General features: G+C 38.1%; 1 protein-coding gene across 10 annotated transcripts in view; it reads left to right on the forward strand.

The window, feature by feature from the left end:
* The window catches only part of LOC115219722 (N-acetylated-alpha-linked acidic dipeptidase 2), a 785,126-nt gene that overhangs the window by 582,351 nt on the left and 185,982 nt on the right, over window positions 1-16,793 (forward strand). For all 10 annotated transcript variants that reach the window (XM_036509422.1, XM_036509419.1, XM_036509418.1 and 7 more), the window contains one exon: window positions 1,652-1,808. In XM_036509422.1, the coding sequence (XP_036365315.1) occupies window positions 1,652-1,808 (157 nt within the window). The remainder of the gene's footprint in view (window positions 1-1,651; window positions 1,809-16,793) is intronic.

The following is a 16,793-nucleotide window of genomic DNA, read 5'->3' on the forward strand; positions in this document are numbered from 1 at the left end:
TACATGCATTTGGTTCTTCCTTCAACTGAATGCCATAAGACCATTTGACACACACGTTCTTCTGGGTGTCTGATGCAGTGACCAGCAGTTCTCAGTCTTCTCTGCTGAATCTTCTCAGTCTCTTGGGTAGATATTGATAAAGCTGTTTGTTTGTTTGTTCATTGTGCTAAGCGGTCTCTGTCCCAGTGGGAGAACTCCGAAATGTGGTCCTTTGCTATTTGTAAGACCCGCAGAAGAGAAAGCCGGTCAACCCCCGACACCGAGAGCATCGACAGATGGCTGAATGCTCATCCAGGCTCAGCGGTTGTGTAGGAAGTCGGGGACAAGAAATAGGAGAAAAAGTGAGAGAAAATTGGAGCGAAAGAGTACAACAGGTGTTGCCACCACCCCACCTCCCGCCGAAGCCTTGTAGAGCTTTAGGTGTTTTCGCTCAATAAACACACACAATACCCGGCCTGGGAATCGAAACCGCGATCCGACCGTGGGTCTGCTGCCCTTACCACTGGGCCATTGTGCCTCCACTGATAAAGCTGCTCATTGGTTAAAGGCACTCTCCATGTAACATTCAGAGCCATTCTTAACATTCTTGTGTAGCAGCCATCAATTTGTTTTCCAAGTTTCAACACTGTATAACAAAACTGGAGACAAACAACCTAATTTTCAATTTCATACCATCTTGGAACTCCAGGTTTTGCACATTTTGTGACTCACACTCCAACCCACTCAATAAACCTGCTTCATTTCCTCTTCTCATTCCTTACCCCACCCCCACCTCAAAAAATCAGAACTACTGTGCTCTAGACCTCTTTATTTCCTGCCAACACTTACTGACACCCTTCCACAAAATTGCTGCTACATTATTCTGTGACTATCTACAAAGGCTGTTTTGAGAGGAAATAAATCAAATAAACATTGTACTTATTTGCCTAATTGTTTATGAATCATATTTTCTAACTGAATTCCTTTAAAAATAAAAAAAGCTACATAAAGGATTCCACACAAGTTAGAATCTTATCATCACCCTTAAAACCTCTTCCATACTGATGAATTCTTTTCTCTCAGATAATTGTAACTCTTGGGAGCATAACTGTTTAGGATCGGATCACCGGGGAAACTTTTGTACATCATTGTTTCTTGACGTTTCATCAAGATCCACTTAACTCATCTTCCTAAGATGCTTGGTATATGTATATATATATTTAAGCAGGTGTGTGTGTGTGTGTATGTATGTGTGTGTGTGTAAAGACAGAAGAAAAAGTCATCATCATCATCATCATTGTTATCATTTAACATCTATTTTCCAAACTGACATGGGTCAGATGGTTTGACATGAGTTGGTAAGGCCAGGGGCTGTACTATGTTCCATTATCTGTTTTGGCATGATTTCAACTGCTGAATGCCCTTCCTAGTGCCAACCACTTTACAGAGTGTAGTTGATGCTTTTTATGTGGCACCAGCACCAATGCACTTTGTTACTCCTCTAAATTTCCCATTTTGTGTTTTCAGAAAGCCAAATATATTTTTCTTTGGTCAGTGCTACCTCATTGATTAACTGCTGCTCTGCATTTTGTTAGCCTTAAGGATGTCGTCTCTAATGTAATTTTTAAATATTTTGTATTATATTTGTCTTTCTGTTTTCTTGTTTATCCAGAGACTACACACAAAAACCTCGTTTAACAGGAACGCCTGGTGAGAAAGAATTAGTGGATAAAATCTTTAACACATGGAAGGAGAATGGCTTGACTGGCGTTGTTATCACACCATATAGAATTCTTATGTCATATCCAAACATAACTCAACCAAATCAGGTAAATATTTCTACTTCCATTCAAAAGGCTTTCATTTACTTTAAGCATGATTCTTGTAAGATTAAAGAAATGAAGCACTGACTATGTAGTTAGCAGTTGAAATTTTCCTGCATACATTGTAGTAAGCCAAGAGCTTTTAAATAATTAAAATTGCATTTTCAATGATGCAACAATAATTTTCTAACTAACTATTTTGAGTTAAAACAAGAGAAACAATTCCAAAATTTCACTTCGTTAAAATGAATTAATTATGGAATGCAGTGGAGAGAGAGTTTGATGTTTAGAGTAAGATGACAACTCCAGACATGTTTCAGTGTTATTAAACCTCCTCAGGAAAGCATACTCTAACTGGAAGATCTTAGATTACTAGAGAAGTAGACATCCTAGAGCTGCAATAATGATTAAACTGTCCTTCAACTAAAAAGTAAAAAATTGATATTCTACACTAATAGAATATGTCCTACTATACATGGCTAGCAAAAGAAAAGTTTTTGTACAGATAGGCGCAGGAGTGGCTGTGTGGTAAGTAGCTTGCTAACCAACCACATGGTTCTGGGTTCAGTCCCACTGCGTGGCATCTTGGGCAAGTGTCTTCTGCTGTAGCCCCGGGCCGACCAATGCCTTGTGAGTGGATTTGGTAGACGGAAACTGAAAGAAGCCCGTCGTATATATGTATATAGGTGTATGTATGTGTGTGTGTTTGTGTGTCTGTGTTTGTTCCCCTAGCATTGCTTGACAACCAATGCTGGCGTGTTTATGTCCCCGTCACTTAGCGGTTCAGCAAAAGAGACCGATAGAATAAGTACTGGGCTTACAAAGAATAAGTCCTTGGGTCTAGTTGCTCGACTAAAGGTGGTGCTCCAGCATGGCTGCATTCAAATGACTGAAACAAGTAATAGAGAAAAAGAGTAAAAGAGTATATTCAGCCTGCTAAAAACAGCTGCTATATGCCCTACCATCTTATTTGGGAAGAACACATTAGATTGGATGATCAAACCTAGAAGGAATTAAATCATAATTCCATTTGATCAAAAGTGACTTGGGGTGGGTGGTGAGGGTAACAAACAGGGATAATGGGGTAACAACACACTTTCAACCACTGTCTTTCTTGACCAAGCAGATTGATTAATTTGTTAACTTCAGCACTGTTAACCCTTTAGCATTTAAATCGGCCATATCCGGCCAAAAGTATTCTGCCTGTTTTATGTTCAAACTGGCCAGATCTGGTCTCTCAGACCAACCCTACAATATCGTTTTAAAAATTAACAGTTACCTCATCAAAATTTCATAGCTACAAGATAAGACATGATTAGTTCAAAACAATGTGGATAAAAAAGCATTAATTTTGGCAGAATGATGCGAACACTAAAGGGTTAATCAAGTTATGAAAGACTTTTGCCTGTGCTTCTCAGAAAGTTGGAGTTGGAGATCATTGTTAGGCTACTGCTCCATAACTCAATACCTCCATATATACACAGAAAAATCAGAAATAGCTATTTTACTGTGGCATTATGATTCATGACGGAAAATGTTTAGTGGATGGACTTAATATTTGAAAAGCCAGGTTTTACATTTTTTTTGTCGAATGTTGTAGTTGTAGACCCATTCACGTATGTAACCAACATCTAATGTTATGGAAATGAGTTTAAAAAGAGGAATCAAAGAAAAACAGCAAACCACGCTGTTGTCAACTCATTGAAATATTCTTGATTCGATGACAGCTTAATAAAATTTTTACTTTCCCTTCTAAAAGCTAAAACAATGAGATATGACATGAAGATAGATAATATCAGTTACTTAGTCATCGTAGTTTTAAATTTGATATGCATTTATTCCAAGACAGACTTATTCTAATGAAAGATCATAAAAGTAACAATGACTACATAAGAAATAAGATAGAAACACTTCTATGGAGGTGCTTGCAGAGATCACTCTAAGACTGCTGCTCCATAATTCAGTATTCTACATAATAAAAGAAATAACTTTAGACCATATTCTTTTACTCTTTTACTTGTTTCAGTCATTTGACTGCAGCCATGCTGGAGCACCGCTTTTAATCGAGCAACTCGACCCCGGGACTTATTCTTTTTTGTAAGCCCAGTACTTATTCTAGCGGTCTCTTTTGCCGAACCGCTAAGTAACGGGGACATAAGCACACCATCATCGGTTGTCGAGCAATGCTAGGGGGACAAACACAGGCACACAAGCATATACACCTACATACATATATATACACATATATACGACAGGCTTCTTTCAATTTTCATCTACCAAATCCACTCACAAGGCATTGGTCGGCCCGAGGCTATAGTAGAAGACACTTGCTCAAGGTGCCACGCAGTGGGACTGAACCCGGAACCATGTGGTTGGTAAACAAGCTACTTACCACACAGCCACTCCTGCGCCTGTTTAACCAATATCACTCTGAATGCCACAGTATTCTATGTGCTCTTCTTTACAATTGTGTCTACATCAATGCATTACTTTTGCTTCCTGTCCCAAAGAGCAGTATCAGGCCTATTTTACTTACATTGGGTTACTATTTTTATTGAAACATTCCACCATACTGGTTCTAGCACGTCTTTGGTATGGCCATCAAGGCAATCCTTCATATAGCATTGTCTTGGCAACAGTGTAATGTATCAGAGTAAGGTAGTATCTTGCAAATAGTTTTGGATGGCTGCTGATGACATGGGTGGTATTTTTCACTCTGGTATGGCAAGCTTGACATTTTCTGTCACAATGGGGAGGTCTAAAAGCAATTGCTCTTGTTGATTAGATATTTAATAGTTATCTCCTGCTCCTGGACAACAAATGTGAGCCTTTTTCAGTAAGATGTGGTATATTTCTCCAGGAGAAGCTGCTATTCTTGTCAATGTTGTTGGTACTCTCTTGCTTCAAGGGTATATATTTATGCATTCAAGTCTCTGTTTAACCCTTCCATTACCAGCCTGGCTGAAACCGGCTCTAGTTCTGAGTACAAATGTCTTGTTTTCATAAGTTTTAAATTAAAATCTTCCAACATACCTTAGTCACAATTTATGTTCCTAACACTAGCTGAATGATAACTTGAGTTATTTTACTAAATTCTTTGTTATATTTAAAGTAATTGAAAGAAACATGGAGCATCTCAAAATAAATACAGTAACGAAAGGGTTAAGCTGGTCAGTCCAGTAACACTTGGAGTACCTGTCCAGGAGTTTTTTTTTACCTATCTCACCATGTAATTACCTTCATTGTTAAGTGATGTGATGCGCTCATTTCTCTCTTTACTGTCCAGTAGGTGTTGTCTAAGTGATAGGATGCAGAATATTGACTGGCTCGGGCTCCTTCCCACACTTGTCCCTTTAACATAGATTCTGTGAGTGTCACTGTTGATGTGGAAGTTACAAGTGATTGCTAGTATTTTTCTAGTCTTGATGTCCAAACTGTAGATTTCTTCAAGTGTCTAATCACATATCCTAAACGTTGGTACTAGCACAGGCACAGTGAAAGTATTGTAGGATTTCGTTATATTGAATGCAGGCAGCTCTGACTCTCACAGCTTCTGAAGTAGTGATTTGTCTCTAGTTATACTTACAGCACCAACATATAAAATATTTTCATTTATCCTGAGGTATTTGTACTATTCATCACCAATGATAGGAATGAAAGCCAAGCCATTGGTATCTATCTCTTTGCTTGCTTAGTAATTTATTCTTTGTTTCAGTATCAAACATGAACACTTACCCTAATCAAATCCCATTCCTTTGTCCCTTGAAAATGTTGTGACCATTTCTAAATGTCTGTGGAGTCTTGAATGTTAACTGAAGCATAGCTTTAACCCTTTCGTTACTATATTTCTGACCAAAATACACCCCTTATGAGTTTCAATTAAATTCTAAAATAATCATGAATCTAGGCTTGTTTCATTAAATAACTGTAACTTTTTTACTTATCAACATATTAATGTGATATTTGGAACATAATTAAAGAAAGGGTTCTTAATCAATTCTATTGCATAACTTTTGTCTCAAAGTGACTTTAATTACAGGTAAATCCAGGTAAATTGGGCAAAAGGTAAAAATATTAAAATTTTGTTTAAACATCACCATAGAAAATGAATCATCAACTAATATTCAAATGGGTATGCAACAAAATTTTGATAAAGAAGAATTGTGCACATCACTATATCATCAGTTGAATTTAATGCACAACAGGTGTACCATAAAGGTGGAATAAAGTGAAATACAGGAATCCACCGTAAGTTTGACCGAACTAAAGAAATCGGTCAAAAAATAATATACGGCCCTGGTTATGGTATGGAAGTGATAAATTCCAGACCACATCGTTCCCTAGGCCATGCTGACTAACATTATTTTCCCTGTATAAAAACTAAATCCACGCAGTACCCAGTATTTGCTTCACAAATTTTCCGAAATCTGAACCCCCATTTTGTGTTTGTTTACATTCTGCGTAAGTTTGTTTCCGCATTGATCGCTTCAAACAATAACTTCCAGACCACATCATACCCTAAGCCATGCTGACTAACATTAGTTTCCCTGTATAAAAGTTAAATCCACAACAGTACCCAGTATTTGCTTCACAAATTTTCCAATTCGGAATCAATGCTTGATAACATGAAACTCCTATCCATTTTCAAAGTTGAAGAAAAATCAATGCCGAAAAAAATGTGGAAATAAATCTCCCAAAATTCAGGGAATTAAAATTATACGTCGATCGTTGTACAAAACTGTAGATGAATTGTTTACGAAGCATAATCACATGTTTTCACGAATGTACTAAAGAGATTTGCTCTGATATTCTCATTTAAATATGAATAGGTAAATTCGGGCGGCTTTGGGCAGTTTGGTCACATTAACCAAAATTTTTTTCGGGCTGCTTTGGGCAGTTTGGTAACGAAAGGGTTAAGTCATCAACAAGAAAGATGTTGGTGATTTTAATTTTTTTTCCTATGCCGATCATATCATATAACCTTTGTATTTACTTAACAGTGCTTACATAGGACTCACTGCTAGGATAAAAAGTAATGTAGATGGACTCACTGCTAGGACAAAAAGTAATATAGATGGACTCACTGCTAGGACAAAATGTAATATAGATGGACTCACTGCTAGGACAAAAAGTAATGTAGATGGACTCACTGCTAGGACAAAAAGTAATGTAGATGGACTCACTGCCAGGACAAAAATTAATATAGATGGACTCACTGCTAGGACAAAAAGTAATATAGATGGACTCACTGCTAGGACAAAAAGTAATATAGATGGACTCACTGCTAGGACAAAAAGTAATATAGATGGACTCACTGCTAGGACAAAAAGCAATATAGATGGACTCACTGCTAGGACAAAAAGTAATGTAGATGGACTCACTGCTAGGACAAAAAGTAGTAGATGGACTCACTGCTAGGACATAATGTAGATGGACTCACTGCTAGGACAAAAAGTAATATAGATGGACTCACTGCTAGGACAAAAAGTAATATAGATGGACTCACTGCTAGGACAAAAAGTAATATAGATGGACTCACTGCTAGGACAAAAAGTAATGTAGATGGACTCACTGCTAGGACAAAAAGTAATGTAGATGGACTCACTGCTAGGACAAAAAGTAATGTAGATGGACTCACTGCTAGGACAAAAAGCAATATAGATGGACTCACTGCTCGGACAAAAAGTAATATAGATGGACTCACTGCTAGGACAAAAAGCAATATAGATGGACTCACTGCTAGGACAAAAAGTAATATAGATGGACTCACTGCTAGGACAAAAAGTAATATAGATGGACTCGCTGCTAGGATAAAAAGTAATATAGATGGACTCACTGCTAGGACAAACAGTAATATAGATGCGATGTCACTCTGAAATATTCCTGTTGATAGCCTAATTCTGTTACGTGACTTTAGTGGTAGCTTCAGTTCTTATTGGTAGCTCTGTGGACTAGGTTGTTGTTAGTCTCTTAATGGCATCCTGTATAGCAGTCGGGCCCTTAGTGAGACATTGTGATTCTATTATCCATAAGTAAGGAAGAGTCAAATGCTTTCTTATAGTCTAGCTATAAACTACTTACTCTTTTATTTGTTTCAGTCATTTGACTGTGACCATGCTGGAGCACCACCTTTAGTCAAACATATCGACCCCGGGACTTATTCTTTGCAAGCCCAGTACTTATTCTATCGGTCTCTTTTGCCGAACCGCCAAGTGACGGGGACGTAAACACACCAGCATCGGTTGTCAGGCGATGTTGGGGGACACAAAGACACACACACACAAATATATATATACATATACATATATACGGCGGGCTTCTTTCAGTTTCCATCTACCAAATCCACTCACAAGGCTTTGGTCGGCCCGAGGCTATAGTAGAAGACACTTGCCCAAGGTGCCACGCAGTGGGACTGAACCCAGAACCATGTGGTTGTTAAGCAAGCTACTTACCACACAGCCACTCCTGCGCCTATGTTCAAATTTACTTGTTCAAATTTATTCCTTTTCTCCTGCTAGCTCATCTGTCACCACATTCTTTCACTGTGGTCCTGGAGGAATAAACTCAACCATTCTATGAAGAATCTGCACATCATATTCAAGCACACTGTGGGCCACTTATGTCTCCCGTTAATGTTGTTGTATGTGCAATATCAACCACTCTGGCACATGAAGCTCAGCTTTCACTGTTCCTTGAACAGGTTAATGAGGGCTAGTTTGTAGAATGTGAACTTTCTGTACCAATAACCAAATATCATATCTTTTCTTATTTCTTTCTTTATTGCCCACAAAGGGCTAAACATAAAGGGGACAGACAAATGATTAAGTCGATTGCATCAACCCCAGTGCATAACTGGTACTTAATTTATCGACCCCCGAAAGGATGAAAGGCAAAGTCGACCTCGGTGGAAATTGAACTCAGAACATAACGGTAAACAAAATACCGCTAGGCATTTCGCCCTGTGTGCTAACATTTCTGCCAACTTGCCGCCTTTTCATATCATATTTTTTCTTGGTAATTTGCCATTCAGTAGGATTGCCGCAATCATCAGAAAAGTTTTAACTGTTGTTGTGCAGTTCATTAGTCACACTGCCACTCGGTTGTGTTGTTTGTTTAAATTCCAGTCCCCACCTCAGAATGACTGAAAATTATGCTGGGAAGGAGACCTTCATTACCTCGATATTATGGCCTTTCCTACTGCAACATACTGCTTGGTTTTTCACACTGCAATATATTGCTTGGCATGTGAGTAAAACTTGGGATTGATAGCCTTGCATTCTTGTCATTTTTTACAGTAGCCAAGTGTTGCACCTGCCACTGACAGATCCTGTTGAAGTGAAATTAGCTTGCTTGTCTGTACTTTTTCTCAACATTTCCCATAGGATTTAGATAATCTGTCATGAAATTACAGCTGGAGGTTCATGATCTTATTATTTACTTTGCACTTAATTATAGCGTCTAACTGTCAAACATTTTTTTCTGTGTCTGTTGATATTTGTCAGAAGAGAGGACATCGCTTTTGGTTGTTACTCTCTCTCTTTTACTCTTTTACTTGTTTCAGTCATTTGACTGCGGCCATGCTGGAGCACCGCCCCCAGTTGAGCAAATCGACCCCGGGACTTATTCTTTGCAAGCCCAGTACTTATTCTATCGGTCTATTTTGCCGAACCGCTAAGTGACGGGGACGTAAACACACTAGCATCGGTTGTCAAGCAATGCTAGGGGGACAAACACAGACACACAAACATATACACACACATACATATATATATATATATATATATATATATATATATATATACACATATATACGACAGGCTTCTTTCAGTTTTCCGTCTACCAAATCCACTCACAAGGCATTGGTCGGCCCGGGGCTATAGCAGAAGACACTTGCCCAAGATGCCACGCAGTGGGACTGAACCCGGAACCATGTGGTTGGTTAGCAAGCTACTTACCACACAGCCACTCCTGCGTTCTTTTCTTTCATTTTTTTTTTTTTTTTGCTTGCTACAATCAATCTCTTTTACTCCTATTTGTTGGTAAATGGTAATTGCAGCACAGTGTAGAACATTCAATGTCTAAAAGCTGGAATTCTCAGTCACTGCTACTTGTTCCTTAGATTCTTGGTCTATTGTGTATAACATCAGGTCAGTAGCATTATTATTGATTAGTGTGGTAATTGTTCTCTCATAGAATTCTTTATTAATGTAGACGGTGAGCTGTACTTTGAGTCGTTTATATTTCTCAATAATTACCACAGTTTGTTCTTTATCAGTCACTGCTCATTTGTGTAATTTCAGAATGTTTCTTTCACATTTGTTGTTATTGCATCAGTTGTGGTCTTTGGTGCTTTTGGTCTTCTCAGGTGAAGAATTTCACTGGCCTAATTTGACTCTTATTTAATGAGCGATTCTAGTAGTTGGTAGGGATAAGAGTAAATTTTCTCTCAATGAAGGTTGCTTGTTGTCATAGTTGTTTGGTATTGAAGTGTGAATAGTTGGGGTGTTTTAAATCTCAGTCACTTTTTCTCCTTTTCACAGAACTAATTCAGGGATCTTTCTTAACTATTTTATGGAACTGATAAGAGGTCTTGATTCAATTTAAAAGTCCACCACAAATTTCTCCTTAGTTCTATGACCTGTGAAAGCTGACCCCAATTTCCTCTCCAACCATCTTGAGTGTAGTGGTAATTCAATGTGTTGAGTTTCAGTTGATGTTCACTTCTTAATTACTTTTAGAATCTTCCATAAAAAGTTGCTTCTTTGCATTTTCAGAAGATAACCAATTTTTTTTTTTACTAGACCTGTATCAAAAGCAAAAGCTCTTCTGGATTGTATTCATTACATGGAAAATGAATAGACCCTGTTTGTCAATATGACTAACTTCAATGCCATATTATGCATTTATTTATGCATGCATATATATATATATATTATATATATATATATATATATATCAAACTAAAGTTATTGAACAAACAAAGGCAAGGTCATCCGTGTATCATTTCATAATTTTTTTTCTTGCACCTTATTATTATTATATGCTTGTATGCTTGTACAGATGAATTATGTTCCATCTTGCAGGATGTTTATATGTATATTCTATGATTAAATGTTCGAATTATGAAATGATATGCGGATGACCTTGCATTTGTTTGTTCAATAACTTTAGTTTGATATTTTTGTCTCTTTCAATAGAGCACTTCTATAGCAGTCCTATTAATCTTTTTGTTACTGACAAGACACAATCACTGTATTATTGATATTGATATATATATATATATATATAAAATATTATTCGAGACAAAACCACTATTTTGCAAAACAAACAAGGAAAGACTTAATCAATACATAAAATTTTAATAAATAGTCAAAAAAACCGCCACTACAATCGTTTCTTGTCTTGATCGACAATCTTCCGGTGGACTTCCAATAATTCATAATTTGACACTGAATTATTGGAAGTCCACCTGAAGATTGTCGATCAAGACAAGAAACGATTGTAGTGGCGGTTTTTTTGACTATTTATTAAAATTTTATGTATTGATTAAGTCTTTCCTTGTTTGTTTTGCAAAATAGTGGTTTTGTCTCGAATAATATTTTATAATATTTTACTATAAAATCGATTTAATCATTAATCTGATTTTTTCCCTGTAAATTTGGATTTATTCCCTAATATTTATTATTTATATATATATATATATATATATATATACATGCATATCTGTACATGTATGCGTGTAATGTATGCATGCCTCGTCATTATTACACTTGCTTTCCATGCTGGCAGAAGTCAGAGGGTCTTCCCAGTGCAGTCAGTTCTTACTTGGAATCACTGCTCTCATTAATTGATGCGTATACATGTCATTTTACGTCTGGTTTCTATGGATGCCCTTCCTATCTATTTCTTTACTACCCACAAGGGGCTAAACACAGAGAAGACAAACAAGGACAGACAAACGGATTAAGTCGATTATATCGACCCCAGTGAGTAACTGGTACTTATTTCATCGACCTCAAAAGGATGAAAGGCAAAGTCGACCTCGGCGGAATTTGAACTCAGGACGTAACCGCAGACGAAATACCTATTTCTTTACTACCCACAAGGGGCTAAACACAGAGGGGACAAACAAGGATAGACAAACGGATTAAGTCGATCACATCGACCCCAGTGAGTAACTGGTACTTATTTCATCGACCTCAAAAGGATGAAAGGCAAAGTCGACCTCGGCGGAATTTGAATTCAGAATGTAACGGCAGACGAAATACCTATTTCTTTACTACCCACAAGGGACTAAACACAGAGGGGACAAACAAGGACAGACAAACGGATTAAGTCGATTACATCGACCCCAGTGCGTAACTGGTACTTATTTAATCGACCTCAAAAGGATGAAAGGCAAAGTTAACTTGGTGGAATTTGAACTCAGGACGTAGCAGCAGACAAAATATTGCTAAGCATTTCACTCGGCGTGCTAACGATTCTGCCAGCTCACCGCCTTATGGTGATAGGATGCCCTTCCTATCACCAACCACATTACAGTATATATTGGGTGCATTTTATCAGCAAGTCAAGACTAGAGGTTTCTCTTGGCCTTTTGCTTTCTTCACTCATTTGCCAAATACTTTACGGTGTATACTGCATGTTTTTTTTCAGTGAGGCAACAGTACAGGGGTTGTCAAGTCCTCATCAAGACAAGACCTAAGAGACTTTGCAGGAGACTACTTTTCCTCTGCTTGGTTACCAATCACGATAGGGAATGCCCTAATGAGGAAGGAAGTGTTTCACCATTGCACCAGTAGAGGGAGGGATATCTTGTATATTGTAAGTGTAGAGAGTATGAAGTACCCAAAGCCAAAGAAAATCTGCCCCAGATAAATTCCATAGGATCCATACAAACATGGAAAAGTGGGCGTTGCATAATGATGATAATGATAAGTGTGTGGGTGGGTGTATGAGTGTATATATATATTTCGGCACTCTGTCGGTTACGACGACAAGGGTTCTAGTTCATTCGATCAACAGAACAAGTTGCTCGTGAAATTAATGTGCAAGTGGCTGAGCACTCCACAGACCTTATCATTCCTTCTCGGGGAGATTCAGTGTGACACAGTGTGTGACAAGGCTGGCCCTCTCAAATACTGGTACAACAGAAACAGGAAGAAAGAGTGAGAGAAAGTTGGGGTGAAAGAATACAGCAGGATTCGCCACCACCCCCTGCTGGAGCCACGTGGAGATTTAGGTGTTTTTGCTCAATAAACACTCACAATGCCCAGTCTGGGTATCGAAACTGTGATCCTATGACCATGCATACGCTGTCCTAACCACTGGGTCATTGCGCCTCACACACACACATATAGATAGATAGATAGTTAGATAGATAAATGGATGGATGGATTTCTTTCTTTCTTTCTTTCTTTATTAGCCATGCAGGGCTGAACACAGAGGGGACAAATTACAAAGTAGAGCTCTTCTTTTGGGTAAGAAAAAAGAGTGGTAGGTTTTCGATCAAAAGGGATCGTAAAAAGAAAGAAAGAAAAAAAAAACGATCAATAGGGATTGTGTATTACAGAAATGTCATAATGTAAAGTATAAAGGGAGAAACAGATAAGGTTTATCCGTGGAAAGAAAAGACTATGGAAAAGACCACGGTAACCTCAGTCAATAATGTCACATGTTAACATATTTATTTGCAAGTAAGTAACTCTGTTTTAAATTTTTCCGGGTTCATAGGATTATGCTCAAGGTGGCTTAGTCATTCATACGTACCATCCTTGCTACATTCACCCATCTTTTTTTGAAACATTCACTATACAAAACTTGCCTCTCTACTCTCACTTTCCTTTCCAAGTGATACTTGAAGAAGTTGATGAGAGATTGAACAGTGAGGAAAGTGTTTGTCTCTAATCTTTTCAGATGCATCCACCAGATACATTCTTTCGCCATAGTCACAAATATGATGAAAATAGCTCTTCCTTCCCATTTGAAGGAAGGAGGCGTGACAATATTGACGATAGACTTGGCTGATAAACTGACTTGTTCCGCACGTCACAGCAGTCATTCGACATAAGCCCACGGGTCAGAAATGGTTGGACACTGCACGAGTGTGTGCAAAATGGTTTCGTCACTCTGACCGCATCTCGGGCCGGTCAGCCCCATGTTTCTCGAGCCGTGTCTGTAGAGCTTATCCTGAACGAGTAGTGCTTCTCGGTAGCACTGCCAAGCCAGGGATCTCTGGAAGTTGTCCATAGGTCCCGGCCCAAAAGTCGTCTTGGACAGGCGGGTAAGGTATTCCTTATTGACACCCAGGTTCGACCCGAGATCATCGTCGTACTTCCCCTCCACTAACCCCCTATAGAATACTTTGGTTGTGTTGAAGTCGCTCAAGGTCGACCCGGGACGGCATAGTTGCTTGAGAGCAATGTGACACTCGCAGTGCCATTCGCCCTTCCTCGGCCTCTTTTTGATCGACGACTGCCGTTCAGTCATGGAGATGAGCTGCAGGAAAGTGTGCCTCACAAACAGCGACCACACCTGTTCACTGTCATCTAGATAGAGTCGTAGAAATAGATAGAGGGATATATATATATATATAGCCAGACTGGCTTCTGTGCTGGTGGCACGTAAAAAGCACCAACCGATCGTGGCCGCTGCTAGCCTCCCCTGGCACCTGTGCCGGTGGCATGTAAAAAGCACCCACTACACTCACGGAGTGGTTGGCATTAGGAAGGGCATCCAGCTGTAGAAACACTGCAAGATCAAACTGGAGCCTGGTGCAGCCTCCTGGTTTCCCAGACCCCGGTTGAACCATCCAACCTGTGCTAGTACGGAGAACGGACGTTAAACGATGATGATGATGATATATATATATATATATATATATATATATATATATATGTAAAGATAGATAGATAGGTATATATATACATGCTTCCCAACTACATGGTTTCATGGTTCAGTCCCATTGCATGACACCTTGGCCAAGTGTCTTCAATAGAAGTGTCAGCAAGTGTCGACCTTGAGCTGACCAAAATCTTGTGAGTGGATTTGGTAGGTGCAAACTGAAAGAAGCCTTCATTTATGTATGTATGTATGTATGTATGTGTGTGTGTATGTGTGTGAGTGTGTGCATGTATATGTGTAAAGTGTGTGTGTTTGTATAGTATGTATGTATAATATATGTATACATGTACATATATTTATATAACAGTTAATATATGTTTATGTGTGTTTGTATATATAGGCGCAGGAGTGGCTGTGTGGTAAGTAGCTTGCTAACCAACCACATGGTTCTGGGTTCAGTCCCACTGCATGGCATCTTAGGCAAGTGTCTTGGGCCGACCAATGCCTTGTGAGTGGATTTGGTAGACGGAAAACTGAAAGAAGCCTGTCGTATATATGTATAGATATGTTTGTGTGTGTCTGTCTCCCTAGCATTGCTTGACAACCGATGCTGGTGTGTTTACGTCCCTGTCACTTAGCGGTTCGGCAAAAGAGACCGATAGAATAAGTACTGGGCTTACAAAGAATAAGTCCCGGGGTCGATTTGCTCAACTAAAGGCGGTGCTCCAGCATGGCCGCAGTCAAATGACTGAAACAAGTAAAAGAGTAAGAGTATACATACAGTTAAACGATGATGATGATGATGATGATGATACATACATACACACATCTACACACACACACACACACACATATATATGTACGTATATGCATTCACACATAAATACATGCATACATACATACATACATACATACATATATATATATATATATATACGTGCATACATACATGCATAATCTCTCTCACACATGTACACAAACATGTTAAATTGATGAGACAATTATTTTAACCCTTTCATTACCGTATTTATTTTGAGATGCTCTGTGTTTCTTTCAATTAATTTTAAATATAACAAAGAATTTAGCTAAATAAGATAAGTTATCATTCAGCTAGTGTTAGGAACATAAAGTGTGACTAAGGTTTGGTGGAAGATTTTAATTCAAAACTTATGAAAACAAGACATTTGTACTCAGAGCCAGAGGCGGTTTCAGCCGGGTTGGTAATGAAAGGGTTAAACGAAGTTTAAGAATAACAGCAGAAAACAATGTTAGGTGTCTCCATAGTGTGAGTTGTTAAATTTATTGTAGTTTATTTTGACAAGGACCTTGAAGTTTCACCTGACCGTTATTTAATCAGTGAATAAAGTTTCAGTTTTGAAGTTTATGTGGGGAAATAAAGAGGAAAACTGCAGTAAAAGAAGCAAGGGTTTACGTAGAAGTTTACATTTGTTGAAAAGTTCTGTTATTTCACTGGTGTTTGAAATCTGATAAAATAGTTTGAATGTCAGGTAAATATAAAGACTACCCACACCCCTTACACAATTAATGAGATAAGGTGAGATAGGAAAAGGTAAAGAAAGGGTATGTATTTATTTGTCTATCTGTCTGTCTGTCTGTCTGTCTGTCTATCTATCTATCTATCTATCTTTCTGTGTGTCTATCTGTCTGTCTGTCCATTTATCTATCTGTGTCTGTCTGTCTGTCTATCTATCTGTCTGTCTATCTATCTATTTGTCTGTCTATCTATCTATCTATCTATCTATCTATCTATCTATCTGTCTGTCTATCTAACTATCTATCTATCTATCTATCTATCTATATATATATCTATCTATCTATCTATCTATCTATATACATACATACATAATACTTCATTTAGTAACTATAGATGGGAAAATATATTAAAATAAATGAAAATGAAAACATAAATATTTATTAATGAATTTAAAAAATAAATAGAAATGATTTGGTTGTGTCTTTGGAGGGTCATTCAAGTGTGAAAAAGAGAACTGGAGATTGGTATTCAGGCAGCTAATTCAATTGACTGGTTCAACTGAAGTCCCAAAAGGTTTTAATCCTAGATAAGTGTCAAAGTGTGATGAAGTATAAAGGTAGTTGTTTGTGTAGATGTGTGTGTGTGTGTGTGTG

This window comes from Octopus sinensis, linkage group LG15, assembly GCF_006345805.1.
Source record: "Octopus sinensis linkage group LG15, ASM634580v1, whole genome shotgun sequence".
Classification (NCBI taxonomy): Eukaryota; Metazoa; Mollusca; class Cephalopoda; order Octopoda; family Octopodidae; genus Octopus; species Octopus sinensis.